At 39.9% G+C, this 22,753-nt stretch overlaps 2 protein-coding genes across 2 annotated transcripts in view; one reads left to right on the top strand and one right to left on the bottom strand.

Annotated features, from left to right (window-relative positions):
• Window positions 1-22,753, bottom strand: part of GTF2F2 (general transcription factor IIF subunit 2) — a 210,755-nt gene that overhangs the window by 98,877 nt on the left and 89,125 nt on the right. The window lies entirely within an intron of this gene.
• Window positions 10,604-11,914, top strand: KCTD4 (potassium channel tetramerization domain containing 4). The gene has a single exon (XM_004707922.2). It carries the CDS (start codon window positions 10,692-10,694, stop codon window positions 11,469-11,471), a length of 780 nt encoding a protein of 259 aa, XP_004707979.1. The 5' UTR covers window positions 10,604-10,691; the 3' UTR covers window positions 11,472-11,914.

The raw sequence follows: 22,753 nt of genomic DNA, 5'->3' as shown, positions 1-22,753 counted from the left end.
CTGAGAGGTTGGTGTGTGACGCCATGAGCAGCTCCGCAGGACGAAGAGCTAGCAACCTGCTTCCATCATGGTGACAGCCTAGAGAGCCCTCGGAGGACTTCTACTCTGCCACACAGTCACTGCGAACCAAGCGCCCCATCCCCATACCTATTTCAAAGAAAAACTTAAAGGGTAAATACACAAAGCACAGTCAACACACACGAAAGGCTTCTGGTTCTGATTCTGTTATTGAAGAACAGTGTTTCTTTGGAAAAATCACCTCACATGTCTGGACTTCAGTATCTTAAAGTTCCTAGAATCTCTGAGGGCCCTTCTCGCTCTCATGTCCCATAATTCTGTTCTTTAATTCACTTACTGTACACACACAGGGAAAACCAGAAGAAAAGAAAGCAAAATTGTCTTTCCCTTCCAACTTCGCATGTTTGATTATTCCATTTGCTCTGATACCTTCTAAAAGATCTAAATAACAAATTTCCTTTGAGTGAAAATTAGAGAAACATTACTTCTTGGAAAATCAGTAACAAAATATTTAGAAGGTACTCAAGATTTGAAAATATACAAGCATCTGCTCCAAGCTGGGCCCCTCAACTTAATTACCTCAACTTAAGATATACTGCATGTTGAAGAATTGAAGCAAAATAACCCACTGGTAGTTTTCAAAAGGCAAGGGAATCCCTCGTTTGAATCAGTTAAAGTAGTAGTCAGGAAGCGTGTTAATAGCATTGGCATGTAAGTCATGAGATTAGGCATGTTAGGGAGTTATGCGACATCAGGAAGTTATGGACATTCATTTCCACAAGGCCACTCTGGATCAGCTGAATGCAGAGGCCTTTAAGAACACTTGCAACTCAAGCTAAAACACAGGCCAGTGGGCTAGTTAGTTATCAAGATTTGGGACTGATCTTTTTTTTTTTTTAGTATATGTGCTGCCGAAGCGAGCACGGGACTGATCTTTGAGACTTTTGAAGCTACACTTCCACTCCGTACATCACTCCTTTGTATACCCTCTCAGGAAGGACTGAAAGAATATTACCATTGAGCTGGTACATCTAATAGGTAAGCAATTTTAAATAGTCTTTTCTTCCCACTTAAAATATGTATATATTTTACCTATTTATTGCCTGTGATTCTCAGAGTGAGGCCTATTAACACACCTGGCATCTAAACAAACCAGTTAGGCAGAGTTGCTATCGCTATTTTGTAAGGTGACTCTTTAAAAAAAATAATGTGTGTGTGTGTGTGTAAGGTGATTCTTACTCCACTAAAATCTGTGAACTGATATTCTGGTCTCTAGTTAATCTTCAGCAATTTCAAAGATCATGCTCAGATTTCAGTCAGTTATAGAGTTAGCATTTGAATTTTACCTCAAAGAAAACAAATCCTCTTATAAATATTCCTAAGAGGTCTATCTGTTTACTTAATAAGTTTCTAACTACAGATATATTAAATAAACTGGGAACTTCCAATTTTAAGTCAAGTATTGAAACCATAATCTGAGTAGTCTAGGGAACTAGATTCAGAGATTTCAGCCTCTTGCCATAGTCCATCTCTTGAACTTCTCCCGCCTCTTCTCTTCACCTTTAAAAGCATTAAGAATATCTTTCTCTTAAGTCTATGCCTAATAAGGAACACACTGAAATAAGATTTGGCTTTAAGTAAGATGATCTCTTTTGACAAGTGATGCCTTCTTTGCAGTAATAAAAGAGAATACAGATTTCAGTGTAAGAAGAGGAAGAACAAGAGTCAAAAAGGCTAGCCCCTCAAGTCTTGCACAAAGAATGAAATGCACAGAACGTAGAATGTACAAAGAATGACTAAACTGGAGGATCTAAATGAGAAGGCTGCTAGTCAGGAGTAGAAAGACTGGATGGGGAGTAAAGTCCAAACAAGAAAGGAGGAAGGCTTTAAATGTATGAAGGTGTTTCGATTGTTCCCATCAGTCTACAGATGCCATATGAAAGAAGTAATCTAGTCAATGAGCAAATGTTTTAAAAACAATTATTTACATAATGTTTTAATGTTTACAGGGTTTTTTCTTAAGTTATCATACCCTCTGTATTCAGACTATAGTACCCTTTTTGCCTGTTATACCATACACATGATTTTTAAAATTAATAAATCATTTTCTTGGGGGCTATTACATATATTATAACAATCCATAAATCAATTATACGAAGCAAACTTGTACAGATGTTACCATCATCAATTTCAAAATACTTTCTTCTTGAGCCCATTAATATCAGCTCCTCTTTACTCCCGCCCTTACCTGCCTACCACACTTGTGAGGCCTTATTATATACTATTATTATTTTTACATACCTTACACTATCCAGTGTATCCCTTTACCTACAATTCTGATAGTCATCCCCCTTGAGAGGGGCACACAATTAAGCAACATAAAAAGTTCCTAAATACAGGTGGTATGGTGCTATACAAAAGAACTTAATCCTTATTACTAATGTTACTTTTTTAAAGACAGCCTGAATAAAAACTCTGTAATACAAGGGAGTACCGCCTCCCCACCCACACCCCCAAAAAAGGGAGGAGCTGGGAGGAGCTGTCATAAAACGTATTTTTCCTGCTACGCAAGCATCAAACAACTCGCTCTGAGTTAGTGCACACAGTGGCGTCACCTGGGAAGGCTCTCTCTAGTCACAGTGAATTTTTTCGTAAAAGGAATTTTGCTTGAGTCTCTCTTTTTGTGGTGGCTGATTTAAGAGAACAGCGTGCTGCTGAGAAATTTTGTTTCCTGCTCGGGTCAAATGCCACAGAAACTGTTGTGATGTTGAGTACAGCTCACATGGACAGCGCTATGGGAAAAGGTCAAATGTAGGAGAGGTTTTTTATTTTTTAAAAAGGGTGAAATGTGGATTAATGACAAACCTCATTCTGGACGTCCATCAACTTCCCGAACGGATGAAAATGTCCACTCTTAGTCCATTTAGAGTTCATTCCACTAGGTCCGACTGTTAATCCAACTTTCTATTTAGAGGTTCTGAAAAGATTGCCTAACACTGTATGACAAAAAAGGCCTGCTTTGTGGCAGATGGGGGACTGGTTTTGCCACCGTGACAATGCACCTGCTCACGTAGTCATCTCAGTGTACTAGTTTTGGGCAAAAAGCAGCATGCTTCTCTTGCCCCACATACCTTACTCACCTGACCTCAATCTGTGCAACTTCTTTTTGTTTCTGTGAATGAAGAGGGGCTTGAAAGGATAGCAATTTGACAACACAGAAGAGGTGAAGAAAAAAACGAGGGAGATGCCATCAGCCATCCAAACAGATGAGCCTGAAAAAATGTTTCCCAGAATGGAATAGCAGATTTGACAAGTGGATTTAGTGTAATGTAGTACTTTGAAAGTGATGAGGTGGTTTTGTAAAAAAATTTAAATGCATAGATTTGAGAAATCAAAAATGTTTTTTGGGGGTACCCTAGTAAAACTTGGCTTGACAAAAAACGAAACAAGTCATGCTATGTTATGAAATAAAGGAAAGGGGACAGGAAAATCACAGTTCTACAATAGTTTTGGTCAGAGAGCCTCAAATGAAGATGCTATTCGGCATTTGCTGCTGCACTTGGAATTGGAAAAAAATTTTTAAAGAATAGCAGCCAATGTGATTAAACAGATAAGAACCAACACCTTCCAGAACAGATGAAATCCCAAGACAGACATATACTGCAGTCCAAGAGCAGCCAAGGCGGACTGGGTGTGAGGAGGGCCATAAGGGAGAGCAAGAGGCCTGTACTTCAGAAGCTGCAATAGAGTGAGGGAGACCGTATGAATGAGACAGAGACAACCTGAGGACACGGGTTTTTAAATCAATGGAGTATGATCCAAGGTTTCAGTGATTTCGTCTCAGAGACTCCTGTTCTCTTTACCATGCTTAATCAGTAACTATGAGACCATACATTAGTTCTTTATCATTTTCAAGTACTTTGATATTGAGTGATTCTCACAACCATAAGGTAAAAAATTATGTTCCTTCCATTAAAAACAACTTGGAGATAAACCCTTTTTACTTGTCCTAATCAGTTTCTTTAAAACAGTGGTCCTTCAATTCTGGTTAATCATCGAACCACTTGGGCAGTTTATTTCAAAGTGCTAATACTCTGGGTCCACTCCCAGGACTTTTGCTTTACTTTTGGTGGGGAGAAGATAATGGTATTTTCATAATCTGTAAATATGATTCTAGGATGCAGTCGTTGTTGGAAACTCATCCATCCACCCACCCCAACTACCTACCCACCTTTCCACCCCTCTCTCATTCCTTTCCATCTAAGACATCATTAATTATAGTTACCGCTATTTTATGTACTCCTAGGAAAGCAAAGCTATCCAATAAGCTGTAATATGCCAAATATTTTTAAGATACAATTTCAAAAATGTCAAATGCAGAAAACTTGCAATGACAGCATGTTCCATCTTTTAATTTACAATCGATCTACTCTCTGTAGGTAAAGAAATTGCATTTGTTCCTTTGAACCATTATATCCCATCCTATTAGTCACGCCTCCACCCACCCCATCACACCTGTCCAGCCTACCCACCACGAGAGACACATGAGAAAAGGACAGCAGGCGGAACAGGGGTAGGGACAACACTTAGAGGCGGAGTTTCTCTGTGGTCATTGATATTCAAAACAATACTACCTCTACAGGGGTATGTGCAAAGTCATGTTCCTCATTTTAAGATTGCAGGTAGTTTGTTGTTGTTGTTTTGCAGGTAGTTTTATAAACTTATCTTCTTCCCAAAGAGAAGCTAAAATTCTATTTTGCCAAATAGCACTATAAATATAAGCTCCGTATAACAATGTAATTTCAAAGCTCATTTGATGGCCCATAAAAGTGCTTTGCTCATCAGGTTACAATAAAATTTCCAGTGAAGAATAATGCATCAGACACACTTTAAGAAAACTCATTTTGAAATGTAAGGCATGATTTCTGCTTATAAAACAATAAAATGTAACTTTCCCTGAAACACTCTTTTGCCCCAGTATATATAAAGTCTGAGTTAATGTGATTGTTTTCAAGATTACCTCAATAGTGAGCAGAAAATAATATGCAGAATGGAATTTTACTTGAGGGCCCTCCCTTTCCTTTTCTTGCTTTAACTGTCATCTTTATTTGTGTTCTTTTTGCTTTATTCTTTTCTATTCTCCAAATAGGGCTAAATATCTGGGAAAGTAGCACAGACAACTTAATTGAGCACTGTAACATGTTTATAAGGATAATCACCTGGCTGGAATCCTATAGTCACACGATCACCCTGAGAAGAGTTATGTGTGATGAGCTGTAAGGAGATTCAACCTCTCTCCCTTGTTTGTGAGACACTCTAGTAAATCAGTTAAGGTCGCTGAAATGCAGTTGTGTTAGTAGAGTACCAAGACCAGGTATCACATGAAACAGATAATCATAACATTTCAAAATAAAACTAGTTTTGACCTTCCGATACAACTAGGTTAACATGAAAGAAAAAAACAACTTCAATCCTAAAAATGTGTCAATGTACTATACTGTGTAATTTACTTTTTAACATGCAAAAGAAACTACAATAATCACAACTGAACATCAAAACGATTGTTGAACGCTATTAACACAGGAGGTCAGGAAGTAGCAGGAGTCATGGGTGATGCAAATGGTTAACAGTTCAGCTACTATCTGAAAGGTTGGAGGTTCAAACCCACTGGAAGGGCCTCAGAAGAAAGTCCTGATTGATCTACTTGACTGGAGCCATTGAAAACCCTATGGAGTTCTACACTAAACACACAAGCGGGAATAGGCTCAACAGCAAGGGGTTAGGTTTTGTGGTATGTATGGAGAGGTGGTATTGGTGACAAAGTAAGCCATAGATTAAAAAAGAGAACCAGTTTTGTGAAAAGTATAGGGAGGCTGTGTTAGTTTGGGTCAAGGCAGAGAAGAATCAGGAGGGCATAAATTTCAGGTGGCTAAAGATTAGTCAATTTTCAGAAATGGAACAGGTAATAAATAATATATCATCATGATATCAGGTAACTGGACATCACGTTCAAACGAGGAAGAAAGATACAAGAAAAACTTGAAAAAACATGTGGAAGTCCAGGGTAGAAATACAGGATCATTTCAAAAGAACAGCATAGAAACCAAAAGATGAAAACCACCACAGAGATTCAGCAGAGGTGGAGCCTGTAGGTACAGAGCACTGCATTCTGATTACAAGTAGCTCCAAGACCCCCTTTCCTAGCAAAGAAGTGCTTGAATTCACAGAAGAGTGGTCTGCCAGTGACCTGTTTCATCTCCCAACCACAAAAGGTGTTCCACTACTTTCCCATGGGAAAGGCATTGGAATTATCACTGGTATATAAACAGGGTAATGACCTCACTTCCCACTAGAAGTTGGTATAAAAGATGGAAACATCTTCCGCTGGCCTAGAAGAAAGTCTCCCTATTGCAGAGAGTGGTATTACCTCATAGTGAAAGATTTTGCCAGCATCTGGGGCACTGGATCTAATCACCTATAAAATATACTCAGCCATGGACTTGACAATAGCATTGTTCAGATTCTCAGTTGGCTGAAGAGTCCTTGTTTAATGCCTAATTACAGATGGAGCACTGGTTGCTCATTGGGCTGCTAGTGGCCAGGTCAGCAGTTTCAAACCACCAGGTAACTCCTTAAGAGAAAGACGATGCTTTCTCCTACAATCTCAGAAACCCACAAGGGTAGTTCCACCCTGTCCTACAGGGTCATGATAGTGGGAATCGAGTTTGACGTTTGTTTGTTTGTTTGTTTGTGGGTTAACATACAGTGATCTAATTCTAATGACCAGCCCTTCTGTTTCTGCTGACAAAGGTGGGTGGGCAATCCTGAAGTTAGTGATCACAGGGATGGCATAGGTGAGCTCATCTTTTGCAAGCTTGTATCTGCAGTGAGACAGAGAAATATGGTCTCTCTTGGTCTAGGGACTCAGGCACCATTTTTTGTAGTTTTAGGGCTGTGTTAAAGGAGTCCTGGGAGTGCCGTGGTGAAGTTTGGGGCTACAAACAGAAAGGCTGGTTTGAACACACCAGCCATACCACGGGAGAAAGACCTGGAGCACTGCTTCTGCAAACATTCCAACCAAGAAAACCCTGGGGGCAACTCTTCTCTGCCATACGGGATGGTTAGGAGTCAGCACTGACCTGATGGCACCTCACACCAAAGAGGGCTGTGCTGACCTGATCACAGGTCCTCATACAGGCAAAAATGCTCCATGAACACCTGCAATTCCCATGAGATGCCATCTTCTTGTTGTAACGGGGATAAGAAAGCTCTCCTTTTTTCTAGGACTGCAAGTTGGGAACCAGGGGGCACACAAAAGTTCTATGGGTTCACACAAATACACATTCAGGCACAATCATGAGGCTTCAGCAACACGATTGCTTCCAGGTTACAAGAGCCAAACAAAACCTATGTGCCAGGTGTGCACAGGCCAAGGCCACCCAGTGAAGTCCAAAGTGAGAGAGAGTAATCAAGAGTTAAGGGGATGTGATAGGATGGCTCAGGGTCTGTCCTGGTAAAGTGGCAGACACCAAGAACACACCTCAGTTGTTTTGAAAACGGGGCAGCAGAAAGTAGCCATAAGTGAGTGAAGGGGGATCTGGTGGCTCCAGAATAATGGCTGCACTGGTCTGTTGTCCCACTTGTAGCAGGACCCCCTTTCCACTCCTAGCAGTACTCAGGATGAGGATTCCACAAGAAGGCATCCATCTGTCAGCAAGAATCCGCGAGGGCGAGGAGGGAGCTGCAGCAGTGTACTATGCTCAAGTCCATCACACAAACACACCAAGGCAAGGACAGCGCAGTCAGCATCACTACATAGTGAGGCTGCACTAATTCCCATGGTGATTTACGAATGAAATTGTTATGACCTAGCTCATTTCCCTTCTAGATGGTACTACTCACGTGCAGGTGACTAAACTTGTAAGGGAAATGTTAGAATTTCATAACTATAGTTTCAAAGTAGCACCCCAAACCAAAAAGTCTTGCCAGTATTATTTTTATGTCACAGCTATAGAAAAGGTTTGGTTGCAAATAAATCAAAGACACACATGAAACTGTTAGAATATAAGAGCAGACTTCTGCATCATGTGGGACTAAGGGGAAGCTTTAGTCTGCGTGTTGGCTTTGTCATTAATAAGCTGTAAAGTTCTAGGTGCAACACTAAAAATTCTCTAGACTGCAATTTTAACTTTGGTAACATGAGGAGGCTGAATTTCATGGCTTCTGAGCAAAATCTCAGGATGCCTGGTGATGCTGTACTTCAAATGGCTGGCCAGCTGCCAAGCAAAGGCTGGAGGTCTGAACTCACCAGCAGCCTGCTGGAGAAAGAGGAGGCAGCCGGCTTCCATAAAGATGCAGCCTTGGGTGCCCGGCTATCAAAAAGTATAGCGTCTGGGGTCTTAAAGGCTTGAAGGTAATCAAGCAGCCATCAAGCTCAGAAGCAACAAAGCCCACATGGAAAAAGCACACCAGCCTATGCAACCACGAGGTGTCGAAGGGATCAGGTGTAAGGCATCATCAGAACAAAAAATCTTACCATAGTGAATGATGGGGGGAGTGTGGAGTGGAGATCCAAAGCCCATTAGTAGGCCACTGGAGATCCCCTTGCAGAGGGGTCTCGGGGAGGAGATGAGCCAGTCAGGGTGCGATGTGATGTAACAATGATGAGAAATACAACCTTCCTCTAGTTCCTAAAGGTTTCCTCCCCGCTCCCACTACCATGACTCGAATTCTATCTTGCAAGACTGGCTAGACCAGAGGAGGTACACTGGTACAGATAGGAACTGAAAATACAGGGAATCCAGGATGGATGAGCCCTATAGGACCAGTGGTGTGAGTGGCAAAACAGGGAGGGTAAAGGGAGAATGGGTAGGAAAGAGGGAACCGATTACATGGAACTGTGTGTGACCTCCTCCCTGGGGGACAGACAACCGAAAAGTGGATGAAGGGAGACGTTGGACAGGGCAAGATATGACAAAATACCAATTTATAAACTATCAAGGGCTCATGTGGGAGGGGGGAGCGGGGAGGGAGGGGAAAAATGAGGACCTAATGTCGGGGGTTTAAATGGAGAGAAAATGTTTTGAGAAATGATGTACAAATACGCTTTACACAATTGATGTGTGTATGGATTGGGATAACAGTTGTATGAGCCCCTAATAAAATGTTAAAAAAAAATAAAAATAAATAAATAAATAAAAAAAGATGCAGCCTTGGAACCTATGAGACAAGACAGTTCCACTCGGCCCTGCAGGGTCCCCAAGAGTGGGACTCGGCTCTACTTACAAATGGGATTTTTATATTTGAAGAAAAAATCCAACAGTATTTAAAGAAAATGAAAGGCAGATCTTTTCAGAATGTTATCCCAATATTTCTAGCAACATAGAGGTGAATAAAAAATACTTTTGATGATACAGAAATATAAATCAACTTAATCGAAAAGCTGAAGTACAATTTAAAAAACAATGCATTTCCTCAGGATACTTTAGCAGATGCACTAGTACAATAAAAGTTTTGGGAGACAGCATCCACATTTTTTACTGCTTGGCCTTTAAATTCTAAAAGGAAAAGCTCAGATCCCTAACTTGCCATGAAAGGCATGTGAGAGAGGAAGGCACCACCCTCAAACGGTTTCAACTCTCAGGTTGTTTTTTCTTTTCAAAAGCTTCCATTCTTTTTCTACCCATCTGTGAACATTTAAAGCAGAGAACAGGATGGGAAGAGAGTGCACTAACTACACTTATCCTAGACTATTCTACACTCAGTACTGAGAACCTTCAGCTCTTTCTCTTCTATTCTCTCTCGCTCTGTATTTTCTGCAAGTCTTTGTTTAGCAACAAAGCAGGTGTAGAGTGACACAAGAATGGCTTGAGTTTACAAATTTTCCATAGGAAATCTTGACCAAAAAGTAAATGATTACTGCAATGCCTTCCTGTCTTAAAAATAATAATTAAAAAATAAAAATTTAAGATTAAAAGAAACAATAAAAGAATCTATTGTTAAAGAACCTAAGAAATCTTTTCCTCATTTACTGAAGAGCCTAATATCAGAATCACAGGCAAATCCAATTAGATTTAAGTGCTGTGTCAGGTTTAAATATTCTTATTTGCTTCTCAAAAATGCCTACACCACTATGCAACGTGTGATTTTCCACAGGGAAGAAAAGCCCACAGCCCTAGTTCCTTTCTCCTCAGGTAATCTATTTATGATTTACTTTAAAAAAAGATACTATTTCAATATACATTATTTTCTAACAGATGACTACTGTTCAGTATTAAGCCTTCCTGTGTAAACGATAACGTGAAAGATATTCAGGTATCGGCTAAGCTGGAGAATGAAACATCTTGAACAGCTAGCTTAGCCAGCAAGAAGAAATCCCATTCAGTCTGAGTAACTTTCGTGTGTGAAAGACTGTATGTGAAAAGCCTTTCACAACAAATCCCTTCCCTGACACAGTTAAATGCAAATGATCTTTCCCGTCTTACTCCAGAAAGCTCCTGCTTGCACAGCTGACACGCCACCTACTGCAAAACCCAGCTGACAGCGCAGGCGAGGCTGCCAGCCTTTCCATTCCATCACCAGGCTGGGCTGAATAAAGGCGTGCTGTGTGGTGGTGTTTCTGTTTTAAAAATCTCCAAGCCGGGAGGAGCCAGCTGCAACAGCGTCTTCAGAAAATGGAGCGTAAAATGAACCGGAGAGAAAGGGAAGAGGACTGTGAGGGGACCCACAACAGTACAGAAGAGGCTGACCAAGGAAAGAACCGCAAGTCCACCGTGCTGACCCTCAACGTTGGTGGGTATTTATACATTACCCAAAAGCAAACCCTGACCAAGTACCCCGACACTGTCCTGGAAGGGATAGCGAACGGGAAAATCCCCTGCCCGTTTGACGCGGACGGTCATTACTTCATAGACAGAGATGGGCTCCTCTTCAGGCATGTCCTAAACTTCCTACGAAATGGAGAACTTTTGCTGCCTGAAGGGTTTCGAGAAAATCAACTTCTGGCACAAGAAGCTGAATTCTTTCAGCTGAAAGGACTGGCAGAAGAAGTGAAATCCAGGTGGGAAAAAGAACAGCTAACACCCAGAGAGACGACTTTCTTGGAAATAACAGACAACCACGACCGCTCTCAAGGACTGAGAATCTTCTGTAATGCTCCTGATTTCATATCAAAAATAAAATCTCGCATTGTGTTGGTATCCAAAAGCAGGCTGGATGGATTTCCAGAGGAGTTTTCAATATCATCTAATATTATTCAATTTAAATACTTCATAAAGTCTGAAAATGGCACTCGACTTGTACTAAAGGAAGACAACACCTTTGTCTGCACCTTGGAAACTCTTAAGTTTGAAGCTATAATGATGGCTTTAAAGTGTGGTTTTAGACTGCTGACCAGCCTGGATTGTTCCAAAGGGTCAATTGTTCACAGCGATGCACTTCATTTTATCAAGTAATCACCTGCATCTAGAACAAAGCAGCAAGCATGCAGCCAGCAAGCTTCGGATAACAGCAGCATCAAAGGCATCCCTAACAACATGCCCAGCAGGCTCTGTACTACAGAGCCCTAGCCCGACTGCTAATCAATGACTGGGAGCTAACGGTATGTAAATCCTATCGCTAATCACGTCCTTCTATGGGTGTTCCTGCTGATGAGACTCTTACACCTAAAATGAAAACACAGAGATCGACATATTGTAAATAAAGACTGAATGCTTTCGCTACTTGTTTATTTCTCCTCAAACTGTCTTTCCATCAGAATGTCTCGGGTACTTGCAGCATCACGATCAAGCATGTACATGTTATCTTTCGTGCACTCAAGTAAATGGTAATAAAATATTTTAAGAGGCTGTGAGATTTACAATTCTTTCTAGTTATGGCAAATATCAAAAGAAACTGAACTGGCATGGTTAGCCACTGGGAGTACGTGTGCAGATTTATTAAAACAAAGCTATAGTGCAGCAAAATGAGACTGTAGGAAGGTACTGGTTTAATTTTTAATGGCAGGCACCCAAAACTTATTTCTTGTATTTCATATTAGAATTATAGCTCAATTGATAATTTGCTAACAATTCCTAGAAAACATATTAATGACAATAAAAGGAAAGAGTGGGTAAAAAGGTGATGCTAGCTTCTTTGCTTGTACTAATAATTTTAACAAGAAGTTAAATGTGTCAGCTTAAAAAACGATGAGTGCCACTTGATAATTTCGCACAGTATTATATGCACTGACAGAGGGAGTTGATCAGAGGCTAGAGTAACACGGGCCGGTCTGAGAAGTGGGCAAAGTCAGCAGACTCATGGCATTGCAGGGTGAGCTCCAACATAGCACCTAGTTTTCAGAATCACCCTGAATATCTATCTGTTGGTTTTTCCAAGGTCAAAATATTAAATGAATACCACTAAATAACATTCTTATTTTAAAAACTTCATTGATTCTCTTTAATATTTACCTTGATACAAAATCTCAGACTCCCAAAGTTTTAAGTTCTTTATGCTAAAGAAGCAGCATTCCCCCTACCCCCCAGCTGATTAAATTTTATGAATTACTGTCTCAAGGAAATAATCCAGTGATTTAGCTTTGAATTTAAGCGCACTTTTCTCCAGAAATAATTACACCATGCCACTTTAGTTTCTAAGAACAAATTCTAAATGTGTTTCTTTAAACCAACTCCATTAAGATTGTTATCTTTATTTTCATAAACATCCACATAGGATTTCTAAAAACTTGACTGTGGTTATCTGGTTTTAATGAGCACACATGTCAACAGTTTCATTATGCGTAAAAGCTCAGATTAAACTTGTAAAACTAGCAATGCATTTCCAGAATTATACCTGACTTCCAGGTACAACAGCTAAGAGTTCTTAGCTGGACACTCTGTCAAGAAACCTTTAAAAATCTACTTGTATAAAATATATTTTACAACTTACTTTAAAAAAAAAAGAACACACTATCTTCACAATCTTCTATGCATATCAAGACAAAAAACATGTCTTTTAAAACATCATATTATCTCTTATGTACTTTACTTCCAAATGACTTGATTTAGATTTAGAGGAATATAAATATGGAGGGAGGGTAAATGTATTTTAGCAGTCATGGCAATTACATTGTTTCTGTGTAAACCTCTCCAGCTTTTGAGAGGTGGCTTTTCCTTGGCATTTGGATTTTGATCGTGAAAAATATGGTAGTGATTTCACATCAAAGCAAGGTTTTTCTCTAACAAGATTTTATCCCAGATAGTATAAACAGTCTTGACATTATCCTTTCCAGGAGATATAAATGAACAAATCTCTCAGAAGTCTGACCAATAAGGTTTCGCATCAAGTCACAGAAAGACAATTTAACTGTTACTAAAAAATGATTATAACTAAAAACCACTATTTAAAGAAAGGTTTGAATGTTTTAAATGTACATCTCAACAAAAAAAAAATCATCACTGGATATATTTAATTCTTTCTTAAGTCTTTGCTAATTCACATTGCCCTAAAGCAATTTTAAGAGGGGGGGGGGGATTAACTTGAATGATTACTCTTGTGTAACTTTATAAATGATTCTTTCTTAACTCAAAGTTAGTTGCACTTAGATTTACATATTCAAGAAACTAAATGCTGTAATAAATCTAGACATTTCTAGTTTTTAATTTTATTATTTTCTAAAAACAAATGACAATAGCTTCCCTTCAGAAAGCTGGAGAATCACAGAAAATGTATAAAGTCAGAGTGAAGATGTCATCATATTTTTGTTTGTAGTACCCAAGAATTTCTTCTCAAATCTTTCCCTCAAAAATAAATACTGCAACAAAGCTACTAGAGTTGCTATGAGCCAAACGTGTACGTGTTTGTTACTGGAAATAATCCCACACTAGGCTTCTTACACTATCCTTAAAAGGTGAAAAATAAAAATATGGTTATGGTTTTTATGACATTTTAAATTTATGTGACAGTGTGCAGAACACTATGAAAGGAAAACCCTTAGAGAACTTGTGTGTGATACAGGGATGACTACTCTTTCAGACTGGGCAAAAAGGACACAGCCATCCAGTGGATGGTGGTGCATAGTGACCCTTTACAGGGGTTCCAAGACCAGACAGTCACCCTCATCTTTCTCCCACATGGTGGCTGGTAGGTTTGAACCAACAACCCACAGTTAGGACACCAACACCGGGCCCTAGTCTAACCAGTCTGTACTTACACTCACATGCTATTTTTAGGATAAAAAACGGTACTATTTATTAGGTGTTTACTATACGGCAGATGCTCTGAATGTGAATTATCTCAATCCTGTCAATGACCTTTACAGATGAAGAAATTGCCTTAAAGGTTTGATTTATGTACCATATATCACCGGTTAGTGAGCGATCTGAAAGCCCAGGATGGCAGTTCTGGAGCTGGCAGGGAAGGTCTGGTTCTGCAGACTACTGGTACCTCAGATACCTAGAACTTGGTACAACACAGGCTCTCGCAAAGTAGGTTTATCTCACTTGACATGATCTCATAATACAAGTAGTACTAAAATATACATGGAGATTGAATTTTAGAAGAGATAATCTTTTTAAATGCTGTGTTATGTCACTAAAGAACATGAGTTGATTGAATCACCTCAAAAAAAAGTACAGAAAATCTTAAAATTCTCTTCTTGGTAAACCTAGATGTTCATGTATCAGGTTTGTAGAAGTGACTCAATTTCTTTATGACCTGTACAAGTCACAACGAACATGAGAAAAAGTATGGCACAGTTGAATGTGCTCAGGCTCTGGAGTCAGACAGAGGTTCCAGGAACTTCCACTTCCTGGCTACATGACCTTAAATGAAGCAAGATCCTTAAATTCTTTGGTCTTCGATGTTCTTCTCAGAATGGAGACAGCTATGATTACTTGGCAGGGCTTCTGTCAAGATCTGGAGTTATATGTAAAGTATTTCATACAGCCCATATTTGGATTAGGCATTGGCCATCAGTGCCCGCTCACTGCCTTTATAGTCTAAGAGTATACCCGCCTTACAACCATTCAACAAGAGACACAACAGTAAATTCCTACTTAGATATGAACAGAACCAAGGGATCTGAACAAATGCATGCTTGACACTGTGATGAAATACGGTAAGAAACAAAAATTATCTTAAGTTTCTACAGGCAAACACTTTTATTTGTCTTAGTTAAAAATGCATGGGATTAATTCCTTGGGCTATTATGTAAAAAATCAACATCAAGAAAATCTTCACTGCAGCGATTTTATCAGCCAATTAAATTTGATCAGGATTGATATGAGTGGGCTTCAAAAAATTCATGGAAAAATTCCTTTATCTTTCATTCCAATTTTCCACAAAATTTTGAGGCTCCCAGGTATCAGATAAAGAAATCTCAAATATATCCCTAATTAATAATGAACCTTAAATGAAGCAAGATCCTTAAATTCTTTGGTCTTCGAAGTTCTTCTCAGAATGGAGACAGCTATGATTACTTGGCAGGGCTTCTGTCAAGATCTGGAGTTACAAGATGCCAGTCAAGATTAAAATTATAGTGTATCATAATTATCCTTACTAATAAAGCAACAATGCAATCCAAATGATCCAGAACAACACGTAACTTAGAAATTATTTGTATTTAGCTTTGAAGTCTATAACAGCCTCTTCTGTAGCAGAATTGTCTTCCTAATCATATTTTGCTTAAGCTACTATTAAAATTTGTTTCTATAAACACCAGAGAATAGTGATAAACGAAAGTATACTGGGAAGAGGGAAATAGCTAAGATAAATATTTTTAATTGCCCAAGATAATTTATCAAGAGGTAATTGCACTCCCACGGTCTCTTAATAGAAACACACAATAGTTTCAAGAGTTTCTATGATATAAATCCTTTAAGCTGTTATAAATGACCTACGTTTAAAATGTTCAAAAAAGTATAATGTTAAGCATCTTACATATAACAAGCAAATGCTAATTTTATTTAGTTTACTACTTATTTTAGAAAAAAGTACTGATTTGGATATTAAATGAGACAATTACAATTTATCTCTTAATTACATGACTTTAAAATCTGTTTCCTAACAAAAAGTATAACTCAGTTAACCCTGAGCATGATATTTATTTTCCAAATCCAGTAGTGTCCAGTTATTTCAGAGATAATTTTAATTATGCTTTTTTTAAAAGAGGGAGATCTACTTAATTTTTTTGTTTAAATCACTAGTGCGGAAGTTAAGAAATAATAGGGGAGAAAAAGAGCAAAGAGAAGACAGGTCCAATATACAAACATTGCTGCCCTCAAGGATGTTCAACACAAAATTTCTAAAGAATGAAAATGTAAAATTGAGCAAGTCTACTCATTATTCCTTAATTGCACTCCACTAATGTTACTTCACTGTTACAGGTAAACACATTTTTAACAATGTTGAATACTTTCATCTCAACTGTTGCTTAAATTTGATATGCTTCTGGGGTTTAATGTAGAATGAACTAGATTTTCAAGTATTTTAAATATCCTATAATTTGATTAATTTTCACTTATAATTGTTTTTTAAAATAAGCAAACAAGTACACATGTAAACACTTAACATCTTACCATCCCAACAAAACCATTTTGATTTTTGTGTACGCTTTCCTAGGCACAGCCCATGTGGATAGTTGTCTACACATCTATGTGTACGTGAGGTGTCTGGATGGCCGGGGTGAAGCAAAGACTCTAGCTCAGTTGTCTGTTTGAACCGTCCCAGGGAGCCTTAGAAGCCAGGCCTGATGATCTGCTTCCCTAGGAAGCTGTTAATTCTACTCTGCACACAGGGGTAACTGACATGATGTCAACTAACAATAACAGTCATGTACGTATTTTTAAGAAATCCCCATAGAAAGAAAAAAGTTGTGCAAGAAAATTATGAATAAAGTAAAAGATTTAAAAGTTACAGGTGATTTATTGTTTTAAAACAATATAAAAATTTTCCAATTCTAGGTCTGGAATTGAACTCATTCCTATCTCAATTTTCAGCCAAACCACAGGCTGGCGGTAAGTAGGCCAATAACACTTGTGAGGTGCACACTTTAGAACAATCAACCATTTGAGATCAAAAGGGCAGCATGGTCCAAGGACAAAGCTCAGAAGGGTTAAGTAAGGAGAAGGACTAGAAGCAAGAAACAGGGAGGCAGTGGGAGAAGGGATGCTGCATTGCACTGACTGAGATGAAACAAACGTCTATGAATTGTTGGATGGAAAATCGTTCTGCTCTGTGGACCTTCACTAATTCAAAATAAAATGGAATCACAGGCCTTTCTAATATGTACATGAGATTCAGTACTTTAGCCTAGATTGGTTCCAACTAACATTTCCTTCTCCTTTCTGGCTTAATCAGAACCTGGATTATCTGGATAAAAGGCAGGCGATGGTACTTAAAGGACAAGAAACAGGGGGATCGACCACTTCTCTTGCTATGATACAACAAAGCTTTATTATGTACATTGTAAAATTCACTACAGGATGGGTATATATAGAAAAATAAAGTTGCACTGACATGAAGTATGTACAAACTTGGCGTTTAGTGACGCAAAAGGCTACGTGTTTAGTAAAATCATTTCTAATCTTCATTCTGTATCACCCCAAGGCAATACATTTACATTGTTACATTGTGAAGTGTAACACAAATTTAAATAAAGCTTCCATGAAGTGAATTTTCAAAGGGAATAAAAAGGGAAACAAGTCAAAGAATCCAATAAGCCCCTTGGTGGCACTGTGGATTAAGTGTTAGGCTGCTAACCACAGGCCGGTGGTTGAAACCCAGCACAGTCCAAGTGAAAAGGCTGTTAACAGCTCTACAAATGTTGAGAATTGCTAATTTGCTAAAAAGCTGAAAGCACTTCTACAAAGATGAATGGTTTTCCAACAGGTTGTTTCTGTAAGTTTCTGTTCTGAGGATGTTTTAACAGATCCCCTTTCCTAGGAAAGAAGGTAAATGAGTCACGTGGAGGCTGACAGGAGGGAGGAAGGGCTGGCCTTCAGGCCCTTTGCACAGGCAATCATAAAAATACCGGGCATTCGTTGAGGCGTCACTGTGTGGGGTCACTTTACAGGGATTACCGCCTCGGAAGCGCACGACACAGGCGGCAGCAACTACTTAGTCCCTCAATAGCCACGCCATCTTCGTCATGAACCAGATCTTGGTTCGGGTTACTCAACGAAAAACTTGTATTTTCCAGTGTTTGTGGTATTAGGCAAGTTACCAACTTCTACCTAATGGATATGCTACTTTGAAGGGCTCCCCATCAAACCAAAAACTTACCGCCATTGAGTCAATGCCGACTCATAGCAACCTCCCTCTCGGTTTCTGAGGCTGCAACTGCTGATGGAGTAGAAAGCTCCATCTTTTTCCCTCAGAGGGGCTTGAGGAGCAGTCCAGCACATCACCACTACATCACTAAGGCTCCCAAAGGACTCCCTACAGGGCCCCTTAGAGGTCTTCCCTCTGCTCTCCATTTTGCAGGCATTCTGGGTCACTTGAGGGCAGCTGCTGACCACAAAACTGCCAAACCAGGGCTGGGCAACTTCCCTGGGACTTCCTGACAAGAGAGAAGAATGTGTTGAAACCACTGGTAATTTGTATGTCTCTTAAGTAAACTTCGTCCTAACTGACAGAGGCAGCTCTTACTAGAAACATTATTTTACAGATGTGGACTCAGAGATGTCAAGCAACTTGCTCACAGCCACATAATTAGCATGTAGCCTTCAGAGCGCCATGTTCTTCCCCACGATGTGGTCCTACCTTCAGACAAGACCTTAGGGATTCAGAAAAAGATTTGACAAAAGACAAAATCCTGAAAAATGTGCAAGATAATATTGGAGGAAGGCTTGCACCTCCAATCACTGTATTAGGCCAACACTCTAGCTTAAACAAGCAGCCAAGGTTAACCAAATGGTAACCAAATGGGACCCTGACTTGCCTGCTAAGAGTGTGCTACCAAAAAAGCAGCACAGGACAGGAAATCCATTTCAAAGAGGTGTGGGGCACAAGCCTAGGCAGGAAAGGGGGTGCCTGGCAGGCCAGGGAGAAACTAGTCCAACTAGGGAAGGAGCTTCTGTCAATGTGGGGGTCCACATCATTCAGGTCCAGAATCAGTATCGAGGTGAGGAGCTCAGCAACAACTAGACCTCAAACACTGCCATCACGTCGAGCTCAGTGACCCTGGAGGGCAGGGGAGACCTGCCCCAGTGAGTTTCTGAGATTATAACTCTTTACAGAATTAAACAGCCTCACTTTTCTCCTGCAGAGCAAGCAGGTGGTTTCAATAGGCTAACCTTGTGGTTAGCAGTCCAACGTGTAATGCACTACATCACCAGGTCTCCTAATAACTAGAAATAACCAATCTCTTTGTGGGGAAAAGTGCAAAGAAAAGCAGGGTAGTTGTAGGTAAATGGGGCTCTTGCTGCAGTTGTGTACCGTTGAGCTGGTTCCAACTCTTGGCAGCCGTATACAACAGACGAGAACTGCCTCGGGGAACAGGGTTTCCTGGGCGGGAATCTTTAAGGCAGCAGATCGCCAGGACTGCTCTCCTTGCAGAGCCCCTGGGGAGTTAGAAACACCAATCTTCTGGAGCACAGTGGAGCACATACCCACTGTGCCACCAAGGGCAGCGGAAACCATAAACGGACTAGCAGCGGAACAAATGTACAGATATCTAAGATACAGTAAACTTGGACTGCCCTCCTCTTCTGATGGGGAAGAAGAACATGGTGGAGGAAGAGAGTCTGATTCCCTGTGCCACTCAACCAGATAAGCAAACAAATGCATCTTGCATCCTTTCTTCTAAAACTTGACATCTACACTTTAAGGAAGGGGAAGCAAAGAACACGGAGAAAAGAGAAATCTAGACTGAAAAATGAGTTGGTGAAAGCTGGACCAAGTCCGCCAGGGTCCACTTCTACGATACAGTCTGGCATGAAAGAGGGTGATATCAAAGGAAATAGCCTCAGGCCGAGAAGGGCCTGCAGCTCTAAAAACAGGACAGCCATTTGTTTCCTTAAGTAACTGCATTGTTATCTCATTTTTCAAATCACTCATCTTGTAATAAAGCAATTGAATTATTGCCCTTTCCCCATAACCTGTCAAAAGCACCTCCAAAACCAAAAAACCCCAAAACGCGAAGACACTGGGTTATTGACACTGAAACTCACTTTAATATATTTTAAAAGCAAAGAAAAAAATGACTCAAAGGATAATTTTAGGTTAATGTGTTAGTCCAGGTAGACTAAAGAAATAAATCCATAGAAACTCATATGTGTATGAAAGAGTTTTATATAAAGAGTAAACTGTACATTAAGCATCCCAACCCAATCCAATCCAAGCTCTTAATTCCGATATTAGCCTGTAGGTCCGATACCAATCTATAAAGTCCTCTTCAGACTCACGAAACACATGCAATGATCACAGGCCAGTGACGTTGTAAGCATCTCAGCGCTGGCAGGGGTCTCCATGTGGCTTCTCCAGTTCCCAGGACAGGTGGTCTATCAGCGTAATGCCATGTGTCTTGTCAGTAGAGCATCTCGAAGGGAGTGAGCAGAGAGGTGTCTCCAAGTAGGAAAATACAGGAGTTCCCAGAATTCTCAGGGGAAGGCCATGCCCACATAGAGGTCTCATTGGTTATATCTTGATTGACAGCCCTTTGCTCGAAATCTTCTCAAATTGACAAACGATTATGTAACTACCACAGTGAGTATTTCTGGTTACATATACCAAATCTGATGATACCTTAAAGGCAACACCCAGGTTAATAGATTGACTTTGTACTGTTTTCTACATGAACACTAATTGTTTTTGCATTATATAGCTTTATACAGATAAAATGTAAAGCTACTGTTGCTTAATACCTATTTTAAACATTCACCCAGCGAGCAAATTATAAACGATTAGCATATTCAAACATGAGAATACAGTACACATAGAAGAGTCCATTGGAAAGAAAAAGTATTTTGAAAATTGGCCAAGATATGAAATATGTCAAGTAACACCAACATAGTTAAACAGCCTAGACTGTTGCCTTGGGAACTAGGCATCTTTTAGCTTCTAGACACCTGTAGTGTATTGAAAAACCAAGCAGGATGAGTACTAATAAATATTCTTATTCCAAAGCACTCAAGGAGGATGCCTGCTGCTCTGTTGCTGCTGTCAGGTACTGTGGTCACTGCTGAGTCAGTTACCTTACAACAGAATGAAACACCTCCTTGGCCCTGTGCCATCCTCACAACCCTTGCTGTACTAAAGCCTAATGATGCTGCCACTGCACCAATCCATCTCATTGAGGCTTGTCCCCTTTATCTCTGACCCTCTACTTTACCAAGCATGATGTTTTCCTCCAGAGCCTGGTCTCTCCTGATAACATGTGCGAAGTACAAGAGGCGAAGTACAAGAGACGAAGTCTTGTCATACTGGCTTGTAGGGAGGATGTAATTCTGGCTGTACTTCTTCCAAAATAGATTTGTTTGTTGTTCAGGCAGCCTACAGAATATTTAATATTCTTCACCAACACCCAAATCCAAAGCCATCAGCGCTTCTTCGGTTTTCTTTATTCACTGTCCTGCTTTTTCTCATGTTTGTGAGGGTGGGTCAGGCACATTTTTGCTTTTGAACACATTAAAGAGGTCTTGTGTGGTGTGGCAGATTTGGCTTAAAATGTAATTCTTATACTAATCTTTTATGAAATCAAACAGAGACTTAAAGGACCAATAGCAGTGCTTGGTCAATCTTTGTGTACTGCACCTATAACTAACTAAAGTTGAGCTAAAAAAACTTTCTCCTGGCTTCACAGTAATGATGGATTTCATTATTTTGTTTGTTTAGGTTTTGGAAATTATTTTTTGTTAGTTTCTTTCTTTTTAAAAATTATTATAGTGGGGGTTCTTACAGCTATCACAATCCATACATATATCCATTGTGTCAAGCACATTTATACATATGTTGCCATCATCATTTCCTAAACATTTTCTATTTGAGCCTTTGGTATGAGCTCCTCATTTTGTTTTCTCCCTTCCCACCCGCCCTCCTTTATGAACCTTTCATAATTTATAAATTATTATTTTTTCCATGTCTTACACTGACCTCTGTCTCCCTTCACCCACTTTTCTGTTGCTCATCCACCTGGTAGTGGTGGTGGTTACATGTCGATCACTGTGATTGGTTCCCCTTTCTCCCACCACCTTACCCCCTCCCTCCTGGTATCCCTACTCTCATTATTGGTTCTGTGTGTTTATTTGTCCTGGATTCCCTGTGTGCGAGCTATTATCTGTACCAGTGTACATGCTCTGGTCTAGCCAGATTCATAAGGTAGAATTAGGGTCATGATAGTGGGGGGGGGGGGGGCATTAAAGAAGTAGAGGACAGTTGTATGCCTTGTCAGTGCTATACTGCACCCTGATTGGCTCATCTTTTCCTTGTTACCCTTCTGTAAGGGATGTCCAATTGTCTACAAATGAGCTTTAGGGCTCCTCTCTGTCCTCACCCTCATTTGCATCGATATGATTGTTTGTTCTGGGTCTTTGATGTCTGATGCCTGATCCCATGGACACCTTGTGATCACACAGCTGTTGTTCTTCTTCCATGTGGGCTTTGTTGCTTCCCAGCTAGATGGTCGTTTGTTTATGTTCAAACCTTTAAGACCCAAGACACCACATCTTTGGATAACCGGGCACCATTAGCTTTTCTTTTCTTTTTTTCTAATCATTTTATTAGGGCCTCATACAACTCTTATCACAATCCATACATA

Source organism: Echinops telfairi, unplaced genomic scaffold, assembly GCF_000313985.2.
Source record: "Echinops telfairi isolate 266 unplaced genomic scaffold, ASM31398v2 ScPeMD7_11;HRSCAF=52, whole genome shotgun sequence".
Taxonomy (NCBI): Eukaryota; Metazoa; Chordata; class Mammalia; order Afrosoricida; family Tenrecidae; genus Echinops; species Echinops telfairi.
This window is presented reverse-complemented; position numbering and strand designations above follow the sequence as displayed.

Excerpts from the sequence above, each read along its gene's own strand:
- KCTD4 (XM_004707922.2), top strand. The coding sequence starts at position 10,692 with ATGGAGCGTAAAATGAACCGGAGAGAAAGGGAAGAGGACTGTGAGGGG.